This window comes from Sinocyclocheilus anshuiensis, unplaced genomic scaffold (genome assembly GCF_001515605.1).
Source record: "Sinocyclocheilus anshuiensis isolate Anshui unplaced genomic scaffold, SAMN03320099.WGS_v1.1 scaffold7, whole genome shotgun sequence".
Lineage (NCBI taxonomy): Eukaryota > Metazoa > Chordata > Actinopteri > Cypriniformes > Cyprinidae > Sinocyclocheilus > Sinocyclocheilus anshuiensis.
Window position 1 is genome coordinate 1,882,207 of NW_015549582.1, and position 15,146 is coordinate 1,897,352.

At 41.7% G+C, this 15,146-nt stretch overlaps 1 protein-coding gene across 1 annotated transcript; it reads right to left on the reverse strand.

Moving 5' to 3' along the window:
* Positions 1-204: 204 nt before the first annotated feature.
* LOC107657798 (uncharacterized) lies at positions 205-13,671 on the reverse strand. The gene is made up of 7 exons (XM_016446041.1): positions 13,608-13,671; positions 5,283-5,687; positions 4,770-5,084; positions 4,479-4,607; positions 4,289-4,379; positions 3,981-4,038; positions 205-477 (listed from the first exon to the last, which is right to left on the reverse strand). The coding sequence occupies exons 1-7, from the start codon at positions 13,669-13,671 to the stop codon at positions 205-207; spliced, it is 1,335 nt and encodes a 444-aa protein (XP_016301527.1).
* Positions 13,672-15,146: the final 1,475 nt, after the last annotated feature.

Consider the following 15,146-nt stretch of genomic DNA (forward strand, 5'->3'; position numbering starts at 1 on the left):
GTAAGGCCACTGAGCCTGAGCATGCTATTGTTGCACATAAAACATCAATGTTCAGAACAGTGCAAAGAATACAAAAACCTTTCAGCATCACACACCATGACATAAAGAGAGATTAAAAAGAGCCAATTTCTCTCCAAAATGGTGCCAGTTTTAGTGTTTTTCTTTTTTCCTTTTTTTTGTGAGATGTTAAAAAAATGATTATTTTTATTTGTTCACCTGAGCATACATGTTCTCAGGCAGAATACTGATGGCTTTTGTTTTTTTGTGTAACACGTGGACCTGTGCATATACTACATCTGAACCTTTTTCATTGTTGTCTTCTTCTATTGGATCTTTCTCTGTAATGTGGTCAATCTGAGTACTGAATTCAGTATTACAGTCACGCACACTTTGATCATCAGAGATCTTGTTGTCCTGGTTGGTCACAGTGAGAACATTAGCATAAGTGGAATTCCTGTCAATAGTTCCATCCTGTGCCTAAAAATTTAAAACAAAAATATTTAGTGTATTCCAGCATTTCAACTCTCTGAATAGTTTAGCACGTTAATGGATTTGACAGTGTTAATGTATTTGACAGTGTTAATGTATTTGGTCTTGAGGGTCTAGATCTGCTATGCAAGCTGCTGCTGCACAGCAAGTATGGACTTGCTACAGCCAATAGATACACAGACATGCTGCTGTGAGTGTATAAGATATGCTGCTGCTGGTACATGAGTAAGCACACATACAGTAAATCCTGTAGCAGATCTAGACAGGTGGAGCTGGGGGAGGTGGAGGATTTCAGAGGAATTCTGCACTGCTGGACCAGCTTATAGTGAACACTCAAACAGACTATTTAAAGGTTGAGCAAGCAAGATCATTGACTGAAGAATCTGCAGAGACCAGTTAGCTTGTGCCATGTAGAATGACGTGATTGCCAGCAGATTGCATGTTAAGGACCTACCAGCCTGCGCTATCTAGAGTTTCATGACTGAACTATATATATCGTAGTAGTGTTGTCAAAAGACCCGGTATTTCGAAAAATGAAAACTGAAAAAAAAAAAAAGAAAACATTACGGTACCAGGTTTTCTTAAGTACCGGTGGTACCGAGTACCCGGTCAACCCAGTTCTTGATGCGCTCTCCGAATGTTATCCTCTTCATAAAAGCACTGAGACGTGGCGACCTCAAGAGGAGGAAACGCATCAAACAAAACACCCCGATCAAATGAAAGAGTTCAAGCAGGTAAGTTTCAATTACATTTTTTATATTTAGAGCTTCTGTTATGAATATTATTCCATATTTTAATTTGAATGTCGGATTGAAATAAACATCGCCGTTAGTGTATATGTAGTTAATTGTTAGCATAAGCGTAGCTAACGCTAATATAATGAGCATTAGAATGAAGTTTCTTTGTTAACTATTTACTGCTCCTATAACTTTTATTAGTGTAAAAAACAGGAGGACATAATGGTATTTACTATGTTTACACACCAGAGTCTTTTAAATGAACTGTGTGTCCAAAATATGCATGTTAGAGAATGTACACATGTATGGTTAACAGTGTAATGTCATGTCAGTCCGTGAGAAAAACAGTTCTGGGCTTTTTTTTTAAATTTAATTAGTTGTTATTCTTGGCTGAATAACTCTAGCAGGTTTTTAAAAGACCTTTAAAATAAATATATGAACACAGTTTGGATTACATAAAAGTACAGTCAAATTTTATCTCCTGTATAGACTTTACAATAACATCATGTTATCTAGCATGAGTTAGATCTAGTAACATCTTACAGTGAGTGAACAATATATTTTTACAACATTCATTAATGTTTGTGAATGTTAATACAAACACTTGATCATTCATGTTTGTTCATTGTGCATTAAATAATTTTAACAGATTGAACTTTGAAATTAACCCTAAGAAGAATAATAGATCCTGAAACACACCAGCAAACCCTAAAACAGACAACAGTTTACAAATGTTTTTCAGCGGCAGCAGAAATATGACAAAAACTTTTGGGTGAAACTTGTTTACTTTTTTCATACTTTTATTAATTGTGGAAAAACTTGAAACAATTTTAAATAAGTATAAAGATTGGTTTTGTACATACATTTTTTTTAACGTTATTAATAAAAATAATGTTGTTCAATTAGCATGTTTATTTGTTTTGCTTTGGTACCAAAATTGGTACAGAGAACCGTGGATTTTCACTGGTATTAGTACCGAATACTGAAATTTTGGTACCGTGATAACACTATATCCTAGTATAAAATTCTGGGACAATAATAGTAATTTTGTAGGTATTTAAGATAATGTTCATTGGCAATCCATTGTAACAAAAAATAATTAATTTTTAAAAGGAAATACTTTGCCATTTGCTTTTAAATGACATTGTTACGTCATACTAAATACATACTGTGACATATATAACAAGCTAAACTTTAGGAAGAGCTATGAAAACTAGAAAAACTTTGTTCCCTTTCTCCTCACCCTGTGCAGTTCACTGGCTTCCATGGAACATCAGCTTATAAATGAATCTGTAAACACTAATTTCTGTGGCCTCAATGTTTATTTCCATATGACAGTGTGTTGTGTGCCATCTTATTGTTCTTTTGCACATGTGGGTCGGTTCGGGACAGTGACCAGTCCACCCTGGGTCACATGACCATAAACGATAAAATTACTTCCTATAAGTGACCATTACATGTACCCTTTATTAAGAGACTAGTGGAAGGGTGTTTTCAGTGTGCTTTGTGCCTTCTGTGTAATTGCTATTTTGCACATGAGGTTTGGGACTGTGACCAATTCACACTCAATTCTGATATTGGCTTCATTTAAAAAAAAAAAAAAAGCCAAACAAAAAAATCTGAGCATTCATTTTGAATTGATCACTAAAGCCAAGTTCTCACTATGCGACTTTAAACGTAATTGCCAAATCGCTGTGTTGTTCAGACTACATGACTTGCTGTCTGTCTTGAAGTCGTTGTAGTGTTCACACTACGTGACACTGCGAAGTCACACACTACACGAGCTAACAATGACTCTGTCACCCAATGACTCTACACTGTCCCCAAACCACGTTTTGTTATGAAAGCATACGCGAGAAGAAATTAGTCAAGAAGAAATTAGTTCTGCAAGCTGCTTGAGTAATGATCTGTTCTGAACAATTTTGCTCCATTTCTTGTGTCCCAAGTTTTTCTTAAAGCCATGTTGCTGCTGCTGTTTTTCTTCCGCTGACCTCAACCCATGCCTTGCTCTCTCAGTCGGCTATGTGAATGTAGCCATCTTAGAAATCACATTGGAAAGAGTCCAGATTATAAAACCCTTTACAGCAGTGGTTCTTAATTCCGGTTCTGGTGCGCAATTCCCTCCCCACTCAACACATTTTGTATGTCTCTCTTATCTAACACACATTATTATACGCTGTACATACAATATAAATAACCATACTTTCATTTATACATGTGTATATAATACATGCAAGTGCATTCATATAAAAATTATTTTAATTAATATAAATTGTCACATTAAATAGTGTTAACCTGATTGATAAATATCTTTTGTGATGTTTCATATAAAAATAAACATAATTTGGTTATATTAGATGTGTATTTTATCTGATATGAATAATAACTTACTAGAAAGTTATTATTAAGAGAGACAAAATGTGCAAGACCAGAACAGAGAGTCACTGCACAATGATAGTGATCTATTTAAAAACACTTTGCGGTTGTTTAGTCAGTGGTGTGAAATGACTGGTGTTTGAGGAAACATGCTGCACTATATATATGAAGTAAAGCAGAAATGAAAACTGATGGATTATTTTTTAGCTGACAAAATGACACATTTCAGTTTTTAAAAGTGTCCAGCATCTTACTTATTTAGTTTACATAACTAAATAACTTAGTTTAAGACAGTATGTATGAGATTAAATAGTTTTTAACAGTGAACTAAACACCCATCAACCCACTAACCTAAAAACCAATGGCAAGTGCACACACCTGATTTAGGGAATCTTTTTCTCCAAAATTGTCTGCCCTGTGTGTCTTTGTCCTCGTCCTGTGAGAGGAAGCAAACAATTACACTGAAAACTTGACTTGACTGTGCATGACTGAAGTGCTTTGTAAAAGCTAATCTGGTCACTGCAGGAAGTCAAACACTAGAAGCACCGTTTCATATATCTTAACTTTGGCTGATGCTTAGACTAACACAAGCACAATGCTGAGTATCTTAAAATCATCTGTTTCATAATTACATCAGAGATGATTAAGTAACTGTAAATATAATTAATTATTTTTGTACAAATTACCTTGTACAAAATCCAATAGCAGAGAGCATGAGCACTGCCACAATTCCTCCCACACAACCAGCAATCATGGCCATAGATGGTCCATCTTGTCCTATGTCATGTAAAATGCCTGTAACTAGACCAGAATGTATTTCAAATAAACTTCATTGTTTTGGATCTTGTTCTTTACATTTAAACTGTGTAAACTCACCTTCAGCTGTGAGCTGGATCTCTGCTGTTGACTGACTGCCATATTTATCCAGTGCTGTCAAAGTCACATTAGTGCCAATAGAGACTGAAGTAGATGGATTGATGGTGATGTGAGTTTCTGTTGGAAGCACTTTGACAGAAACACAAGCACATACATGGGAGAAACACCAAAACAGCTATGCTTTAGACATTTCTGGGTAGCGAAACATCAGATTCTATGTTTAAGTAGCACTTTGTGCATTTAAGCGAGCACAGTGCTCTGCTAAAGGAAATAAATGGTCAAGTCTCTTACACAGGAATCGTAGCATCACGGTGGTCTCAGCAGAAGAGTCATCAGATGTATTTCTTGGATATGTAGCAGTGCGGGAAATGTTCTTCCTGTGATCTTTGTATGAAGCTTTGAAGGTCATGTATGAAAACACTGACTGGGTTTTATCAGGTTTCTCCTGTAACTGTGTTGTAATGCGGGCAGATTTAGGGATGTTAGACCAGGATATTGTAGGAGGATGTTTGGGGCAGGGGGCTTCAGCAGAGCAGCTCAGATTGACTGTAATTTCCTCCATCACTGTCAGATCATTGGGTTTAAGTTCAGGAGGTTGTAGTGAATCTACAGAAAATAAATAAATAAATACACACATTGTATTTCATCCTTAAGAAACAGTCCTTAATTATGTTTGTTATATAGTATTATGTAAAATTATTTACATTTGAATGTATTTAGTTATTACATTTATTTATTTACTTAAATTTAAGTGAAGTAAAGTATGAAAACCTGTATGTTAAAGACAGTGGAGATGACATTTACCTCTGACAGTGATCCTCACAGTCTTGCTTAAATCAGGTGAATCAGCTGGACTAGGGTTAAATGTTGCTCTGAGCACATTTGGCTCCATTTCCAGTCTGAAGTAATAGCGGTCTGAATGATTCATCATGATGTTATAGAAGACAGTGGTGCAGTTCCTCTCATTGAGATCTCCAGTCATCTTTATGTCACTGAATCCTCTAATGATGTTTTCACTGCTATTAAAAACTATAAAACGGTCTTTGTTTGCAAACTGTGATTTGTTTTTCAGCCAGATCCCATAAATAGATGTTGCCCTCTTACGTTTGTCTTCAAAATTGGAGATGTTGAATGTGTAAGGAATCTGCAAACAAGAGCCTGTCAGAGCTGTTACTGTCTGAGGCACCACTGCAGAGTAGATATTATCAGCTGGAACATAAAAACACATTAGTAAATAATGACTTAAAACTTAGAGAGGTAAAGCTCTTAAAGAGACAGTTCACGCCAAAATTTGTACAAACAAACAACAAACTTTTAAAATATTTTTTCATGCTGCTTTTGTCCATACAGATATATATATACACACACAAACACACACACACACACACACACACACACAGTATATACATACAGTGGACATCAAAATTAGAGCGCAATCTATAAATACTTGATTTTTTCTGAAATATTGTATATCTTCATCGCTCGAAATTTGAAGGAATATTAGCTGTGTAAAAAATGTTCCAATAACATGTTTGACAAAACAACCAAGGCATTTCAACAAAAACCTTTATTTTGTGGAAAACACGGTGATCTAAATTAGAGAACAGTAACCACTGTAGCACAAAAGATGATTACTACAAAAATTTTGGAGGTTAGTAGGAAGTGTAGAGGCCCTTGCTTTGAATGACTTCAGCACATCTGCGGACGCAGGATATCACTGGTTTCTCACACTGCGCTGGTGTGATCTTGGTCCACTCTTCTTCCAGTCTCTTCCATAGCTCGGTAACTGTAGTTTCTTAACCATAACTTTGTTGCCAAGGATTTCCAGAGATTTTTTTATACTGTGCTTTAGAATACAATTAATTTATGAAATATGCTTAAAAAAGGTCCTTCAATATAACTTCAAATAGTACTAATCAGTGAGCTTAAAATTTAGGAAATTGTAGTTCCCTTTCAGTCGGTCACTTCGACGTCACGTCGAGGACAGAAGAAATGGGAATCTCGCCAGAGGGACCAATCTACTTTGAGTGTAAACTAAACAAGCCAATGCACATTGGCATGTGACAATTGCATCCAGCTGCCACTCATTGCAGCGTGAGTATAAATAGGCAGCAGGAGCAACGCATAGTTAGCTTTTCGCTTCGAAGCCGAGCGGATCATTCGTTCTGCTCCTGACCAAGAAAAGAGTGCTACGAGCTTCTGCGGAGTCCTCTTTTGGTGTTGGTGTGACGGCGCTACAGCGGTGGTCATTGCCAGACAGAAGGAGATTATCTGTCAGTGTTGCGGTTGGCCATTTCCCCTGTGCAGTTCAGCACAGAAAAAAAGAGCAATTTCAATAAAAGAAATGGGCATTGAGCACGCTGAGGCAGCGTTCGTGGATGAATCATGTTCCCACTGCGGGAAGATGACCATCTAGGAGTTGCGGTTGAGACTTCGGTACCTAAATAAGGTGTGGAGTTCCCGTGCCGCTACCTCGTTCTAGTGTTCCCTCTTGGGGGGAAACTACTTCGGGCAGTAACCCGGGCGACTTGAGGATTACGGTGAGGAATTCTCCTGCAAGGAACCAACCTTTCAGGGTTCCTCACTCCTCACGCACTTCGCAGCCAGTAGAAATGACGATGGGACGTGCTGGACCATCTGAACAATGTGTGCCACTCGTATCCTTCGGGGCTCCCCCTGACGATCAGATGTCGATTGCGGCATTGGATGATGATCCGAATGTGTTGCCTCCTTCTGGGAGGGTGGTGCCATCCGAGTCAGACCCAGAGATGGTGGCTATGCTTGCCCGGGCCGCCGAGAGGGTTGGGCTCGTGTGGAAACCTCCACCGCACCCCGAGCCCTCGAGGTTGGATGATTGGTTTCTCGGGGTGTCTCACGCTGGTTCTCAGCGTCCCGCTCCAGTTCCTTTCTTCCAGGAGGTGCATGAGGAGCTAACTAGGTCGTGGACGGCACCTTTTACTGCCAGAAACAGACCTAGTACCTCCTCCTCTCTCACTACCGTCGATGGAGGGGCAGCCAAGGAGTACGTGGGGATTCCTTGGTGGAGCGGTTGGTTGCGATGCAATTGTGTCCAAGCACCGCTGCCACCTGGCGGGATAAACCGTGTCTCCCCTCGCGGGCTTGTAAGTGCTCGTCTAGTCTGACTGGCAGTGCTTACGGAGCCTGTGGGGAGGCTGCCTTTGCCCTGCACGCTATGGCGTTACCAACCGACCTCTTCAACAACACAGCTGAGAGCTTTACCCACCAGTTTTCAACCGCACAGAAGCAGACTGAGGCCATCAAACACATCCTGCCCCGTCCGCCGTCCGCCGGCCACAGCACCTCAGCCTGCTCGTCGCCGAGGGCGCCCCCCATTGCGACTGCCCTCGCCCCCATGCAGCAACAGCAGCCTGTCCAGGCCCCTGTCAAACCTGGTGGGAAGCGTAAGTGCAAAAGAGGCCCTGAGACAGGTGACCCAGAGTTGGAGGAAGCAGCTCTTCAGGAGATAGTGGCCGCACCACTCCCTCCCCAGGAGGAGGGCCAGGTGGAGAATCTTTTGTTTCATTTTATTTATTTTCCACCGCTGGCCCTACAGCCAGCAGTACCCAAACCTTCAAATAAAGAGCAGTTTCCTCCATCTCTGGGTCTCAAGAGGGCATGGTGGGTGGTGGACGATGTAGAGCCGCACCACGCTCATCCTCCTCTTTTGCCAGCGGAAAGCAGTGGGCGGTTCGAGGGCACAACGAGTCCTCATGCACCCTCTGTCCAAACGTGGAACCAGGAAGGTGTTGTACCGCACACTCAGACCACACTTCGGTCCGCCCACGAGCTGCCCAACCCGGGTCCCTGTGTTCCACCTCGCTGCCCCACTGCAGGTATGTCGGTGGTTCCTCTGGTCCCACTTGCACGGTATCTGGGAGCCTGGCTAGCGCTGCCCAGCCTGTCTTGCTGTCTCTTTCGGACTATCAGACTCAGCTGTGCGGTTCAGTTCGCCCGGCATTCCCCCAAATTCAGGGGCATCCACTTCACATCAGTGAAGGCAGCCAATACTCATGTCTTGAGTGCGGAGATCGTAGTCCTACTGGCGAAGGATGTGATAGAGCCGGTCCCTCCAGCCGATATGAAGATGGGGTTTTACAGCCTTCATTGTACCCAAGAATGGCGGTGGGTTACGGCCAATCTTGGATCTGCCAGTTTTGAAACGAGCACTTCACAGGCTACCGTTCAAAATGTTGACACAGAAAAGCATTTTCGAATGCATCCGTCCCCGAGATTGGTTTTGCAGCGAAGGCCCTTGCTTTGAATGACTTCAGCACATCTGCGGACGCAGGATATCACTGGTTTCTCACACTGCGCTGGTGTGATCTTGGTTCACTCTTCTTCCAGTCTCTTCCATAGCTCGGTAACTGTAGTTTCTTAACCATAACTTTGTTGCCAAGGATTTCCAGAGATTTTTTTATACTGTGCTTTAGAATACAATTAATTTATGAAATATGCTTAAAAAAGGTCCTTCAATATAACTTCAAATAGTACTAATCAGTGAGCTTAAAATTTAGGAAATTGTAGTTCCCTTTCAGTCGGTCACTTCGACGTCACGTCGAGGACAGAAGAAATGGGAATCTCGCCAGAGGGACCAATCTACTTTGAGTGTAAACTAAACAAGCCAATGCACATTGGCATGTGACAATTGCATCCAGCTGCCACTCATTGCAGCGTGAGTATAAATAGGCAGCAGGAGCAACGCATAGTTAGCTTTTCGCTTCGAAGCCGAGCGGATCATTCGTTCTGCTCCTGACCAAGAAAAGAGTGCTACGAGCTTCTGCGGAGTCCTCTTTTGGTGTTGGTGTGACGGCGCTACAGCGGTGGTCATTGCCAGACAGAAGGAGATTATCTGTCAGTGTTGCGGTTGGCCATTTCCCCTGTGCAGTTCAGCACAGAAAAAAAGAGCAATTTCAATAAAAGAAATGGGCATTGAGCACGCTGAGGCAGCGTTCGTGGATGAATCATGTTCCCACTGCGGGAAGATGACCATCTAGGAGTTGCGGTTGAGACTTCGGTACCTAAATAAGGTGTGGAGTTCCCGTGCCGCTACCTCGTTCTAGTGTTCCCTCTTGGGGGGAAACTACTTCGGGCAGTAACCCGGGCGACTTGAGGATTACGGTGAGGAATTCTCCTGCAAGGAACCAACCTTTCAGGGTTCCTCACTCCTCACGCACTTCGCAGCCAGTAGAAATGACGATGGGACGTGCTGGACCATCTGAACAATGTGTGCCACTCGTATCCTTCGGGGCTCCCCCTGACGATCAGATGTCGATTGCGGCATTGGATGATGATCCGAATGTGTTGCCTCCTTCTGGGAGGGTGGTGCCATCCGAGTCAGACCCAGAGATGGTGGCTATGCTTGCCCGGGCCGCCGAGAGGGTTGGGCTCGTGTGGAAACCTCCACCGCACCCCGAGCCCTCGAGGTTGGATGATTGGTTTCTCGGGGTGTCTCACGCTGGTTCTCAGCGTCCCGCTCCAGTTCCTTTCTTCCAGGAGGTGCATGAGGAGCTAACTAGGTCGTGGACGGCACCTTTTACTGCCAGAAACAGACCTAGTACCTCCTCCTCTCTCACTACCGTCGATGGAGGGGCAGCCAAGGAGTACGTGGGGATTCCTTGGTGGAGCGGTTGGTTGCGATGCAATTGTGTCCAAGCACCGCTGCCACCTGGCGGGATAAACCGTGTCTCCCCTCGCGGGCTTGTAAGTGCTCGTCTAGTCTGACTGGCAGTGCTTACGGAGCCTGTGGGGAGGCTGCCTTTGCCCTGCACGCTATGGCGTTACCAACCGACCTCTTCAACAACACAGCTGAGAGCTTTACCCACCAGTTTTCAACCGCACAGAAGCAGACTGAGGCCATCAAACACATCCTGCCCCGTCCGCCGTCCGCCGGCCACAGCACCTCAGCCTGCTCGTCGCCGAGGGCGCCCCCCATTGCGACTGCCCTCGCCCCCATGCAGCAACAGCAGCCTGTCCAGGCCCCTGTCAAACCTGGTGGGAAGCGTAAGTGCAAAAGAGGCCCTGAGACAGGTGACCCAGAGTTGGAGGAAGCAGCTCTTCAGGAGATAGTGGCCGCACCACTCCCTCCCCAGGAGGAGGGCCAGGTGGAGAATCTTTTGTTTCATTTTATTTATTTTCCACCGCTGGCCCTACAGCCAGCAGTACCCAAACCTTCAAATAAAGAGCAGTTTCCTCCATCTCTGGGTCTCAAGAGGGCATGGTGGGTGGTGGACGATGTAGAGCCGCACCACGCTCATCCTCCTCTTTTGCCAGCGGAAAGCAGTGGGCGGTTCGAGGGCACAACGAGTCCTCATGCACCCTCTGTCCAAACGTGGAACCAGGAAGGTGTTGTACCGCACACTCAGACCACACTTCGGTCCGCCCACGAGCTGCCCAACCCGGGTCCCTGTGTTCCACCTCGCTGCCCCACTGCAGGTATGTCGGTGGTTCCTCTGGTCCCACTTGCACGGTATCTGGGAGCCTGGCTAGCGCTGCCCAGCCTGTCTTGCTGTCTCTTTCGGACTATCAGACTCAGCTGTGCGGTTCAGTTCGCCCGGCATTCCCCCAAATTCAGGGGCATCCACTTCACATCAGTGAAGGCAGCCAATACTCATGTCTTGAGTGCGGAGATCGCAGTCCTACTGGCGAAGGATGTGATAGAGCCGGTCCCTCCAGCCGATATGAAGATGGGGTTTTACAGCCTTCATTGTACCCAAGAATGGCGGTGGGTTACGGCCAATCTTGGATCTGCCAGTTTTGAAACGAGCACTTCACAGGCTACCGTTCAAAATGTTGACACAGAAAAGCATTTTCGAATGCATCCGTCCCCGAGATTGGTTTTGCAGCGATCGACCTGAATGATGCGTACTTTCATGTCTCAGTTCTCCCTTGACACAGGCCTTTTCCGTTCGAGGGTCGAGCATATCAGTACACAGTTCTGTTCACAGATGCCATGGGTTGGGGGGCCACGTACAAAAGGCATGCAGGCTCAGGGGTTTGGACGGGTCCCCAACTGCATTGGCACATCAATTGCCTCGAGTTGCTGGCAGTACGTCTTGCATTGGGCAGCCTGAAAGGGTCGCTACGGTGCAAAGACGTATTGGTCTGTGTGGACAATACTGCGACTGTGGCGTACATCAACCGGCAAGGTGCTCTACGCTCCCGTCGCATATCGCAACTTGCCCGCCATCTCCTTGCTCAACATACCTCCTGGGGATCGTTTGAATGACTTGTGGCCAGTGAAAATGCTGAGTGGCTAGTAATTTTGGAAAACCACTAGCCACAGTGACTGGTGAGCAAAAAAGTTAATGTCAAGCCCTGTATTTTATATATATACAGTATATGTATATATATATTCTCATGCGTGAAACAGTGGATGCGCGATCTATCGCCAGATTCACACATAGGCTAGCCTAATACGTGAACCCGTGCCGTTTTGTTTCGACGGCCATATATTACTCAAACAGATTCTAGGAGCATGCTGTCGCGCAACTCCCGTCTCTTCAACTGAAATGCCTCGCTCATGGATGTGTGAATCCGCTACTGAGCGTCAGCCTTGCGCTTTCACGTTGTACTTTGCAGCCATTGGCAATCAAGAAAGGGGCAAAGTGTAAACGAGTGAGTTTGCAAGTTTTATTTTCAGTTCAAATCCTCACAAAACTATATGTAGCTATATACAGTGCTTAACAAATGTATTAGACCGCCCGTCAAAAACTTGTTTAAAACTAAAAATTGTGTTATCATTGGGCAAATAACAAACTGAAACAACTAAACAGTCTTTATTCACACATAATAACCAAAAACTAATAAACCAAAAAGTATAAATAGGCTATTTTATTTTTATTTTGTATGGCCTCCTTTGGCCTTGATAAAAGCTTGCATTCTTGCTGGCATAATTTTTATGCACTTTTCCACAGTCTCTGTTGTTACTGACTTCCAAATAGTTTCTAGTTGTTCCCAAAGACTTGCTTTTGATTAAACTTTTGTGTGATCTATCTCTGAATCCATTAAATCCCAACAATAATTATATTTTAGCATTAGAAACACTAAGAATCATAAAGTTGTATCTTTCTTTTATAAATATGATAAAACTAAAGACTTTTTGGAGATATGAAGGATGCAGTACTACTCTATAGGCACTCAAGATTAACATGAGATTGGCTGAAACTGTGTGTGTTATGTCCCCTTTAAAGGAATACTCCACCCAAAAATTCTCTCAACATTTATTCACCCTCATGCCATCCCAGATGTATATGACTGACTTTCTTCAGATAAACACAAATAAAGATGTTTAGTCTATGTAATGCAAGTGTACGGCACCGCTTCAAAAAGTATAGGTTACCGTCATGTTTAGATTGTGGAGTTTTTGAAGCGTCAACTTTGGACATTCTGTACACTTGCATTATATAAATAGAAATTGATTATTATTTTTTTCTAAAAATCATTGTTTGTGTTCATCTTAAGAAAGAAAATCATATACATTACATACACTCTAAAAAATGCTGGGTTATTTCAACCCAACTTTGGGTCAAATTTGGACTAACCCAACTTTTGGGTTAAAAATTTAATGTCAAAATTTAACCCAATGTTTGGGTTAGTCCATAATAAGAGCTGTATTTTTTTGTGTTCCACTGTGCTGCCTTTTAATCGTTGTTGTATGCATTAGATAGATGTTTTTTGACCTGAGCCATTGTGTTTTATTTTGTTTTCCACCATTTACCAAACCTTTGTTTGTCTGTCTGACAAAACATTCTATGTCATTTATTTCACTTTGCATTAAGATGATGTTTCAATATCATGAAACAAGAATCTGTACATTCAGTATCTGTACTTCCAATTAAGTATCATTTCTGAGTACTTTTTACACCCCTGACATAGACATAAGTCAAGCTTCCAAAAAAACAAAACAGCACCATAAAAGTAATTATGGCTTATATATGACCTGTTTTCTATATTTAAAGTCTCCTGAAGCTATATGATAGCTTTATCTGAGGAACAGACAAAAATGAATTATCCTTTCCTTTGCCAATCATTTTGCTATTTTGCTACTTGTGTCATCATATCAGTAGTGGTTCTGCTGGTGAAGGATATATTTAGTGTATATGAACCAACCTGAGTGAGTGTGTAGAAACACAGAGCTGATAATGATGAAGGAGATGATCTGGACCACAGACATCACTGAAACACTGAAACAAACACAAGAGACAAATTAAATATACTTTTCTGCCCAAAATAAAAAATCCTACAACAAATTGTTTTTACTCAACAACTTTAAGCAATGAATCATACATTCAGCTTGTTCGTGTTTACGGTTGAGAATTAATAGTCACTGCAGACTCTCCCAACCCTGATTAACATCTTTATTAAATGAATTAGTGTTGTCATGAACTTTGTTTACTACATTTCTAACGATTTATATTTTAATAAAGGTCAATTTGCAAGAGATAAACCTTACCTTAGAGCAGTGCAGTCAAAGAAAAGCAGAAGTTTATAAAGACATCTTCCTCTCTGAGATTTTTTAAAAACACCTGATGTACTACTGACTACCTTCCAGCAGCATTACAGGATGAGATGAGATGAATCTGTCTTTATTCATTCTAACATGTCATTTGTTCAAAGAGAATGGAAGCAGCAACACAAAAATATGGCAATAAACACAATACTTATAGGAGATCATGATCTGCACTCTTCAGTCTTCTTTTTTTTGTTTTAATTTACATTCATTGTTGATGGGAAAAGACACAAACGTTTCGGCTCAAAGCCTTCCTCAGTGTGCAAAGCAATTCAATCCCTCCACCCACTTTTCAAATCACTAATTATATTGACATCATCGTTCATTAGCCAACGTTCAATTACAAAAAAAAAACATTCAATCATTGCCATTTAAATACTAGACAATTTTCATGTATATACACAACACAGATCATCACCTCCACTAATACACCACACAATATATCCGTGATTAAAACAAAAATGATCTAGGATCTTATATTTATCACAATTACACCATCTTGTAATTTAAATTATTAATCTTTGCCCATAGTTTATCAAATGAGACCAAGGCTGTAATATATTAAGCATGTTATTCCTTAACTTTAATGTTAACTTAATAAGCCTTTTCTTGGTACTGTTCAATAAAACTGTCCTATACACTTGATGTTTTCATCCAAACAAATTTGGCACAAATATGACAATTCAGTGAATGGATGAATGATGTGACTCATGCAGACTTAAAAATGCACTGTTAACTTGTGTTGAAAGGGATGTCAAAATAGTTTTATTCTATAATGTGTGGTCAGAGAAGTTAAATTTAATGCTGTTTAGAGTAAGGTGAACGTAATGTAGCAAAGCGTAAGGAATTTAATAACTCATGTCACTCACAAAACATTTAAATTTGTCAAGGAGCCACTGTCTCATTTTGACTGGTGTGGGAGGAGGTTGCAACACTTAAAACCCACAAACACGCAACACTTTAAAGAGAAAATTCAGACAGCTTTGAGACAAGGAAATGTTCGAAATTCTTAGACACTTGCTCAAGATATAAACATGTCTTCTTTTCCAGGAATTCCTTTTTCTTTTGCTCTTCTATGTCATTGTCATGTGAGATTAACAGAAACTAAAATAGAGCATAGATTAACAACAGTTATACTT

Coding starts and splice junctions, on each gene's coding strand:
- LOC107657798 (XM_016446041.1), bottom strand. CDS start 13,671: ATGTCTGTGGTCCAGATCATCTCCTTCATCATTATCAGCTCTGTGTTT. Junction 5,688..13,607: donor GTTTCTACACACTCACTCAG/GTTGGTTCATAT, acceptor TTTATGTTCCAG/CTGATAATATCTACTCTGCA. Junction 5,085..5,282: donor TGTGAGGATCACTGTCAGAG/GTAAATGTCATC, acceptor TATTTTCTGTAG/ATTCACTACAACCTCCTGAA.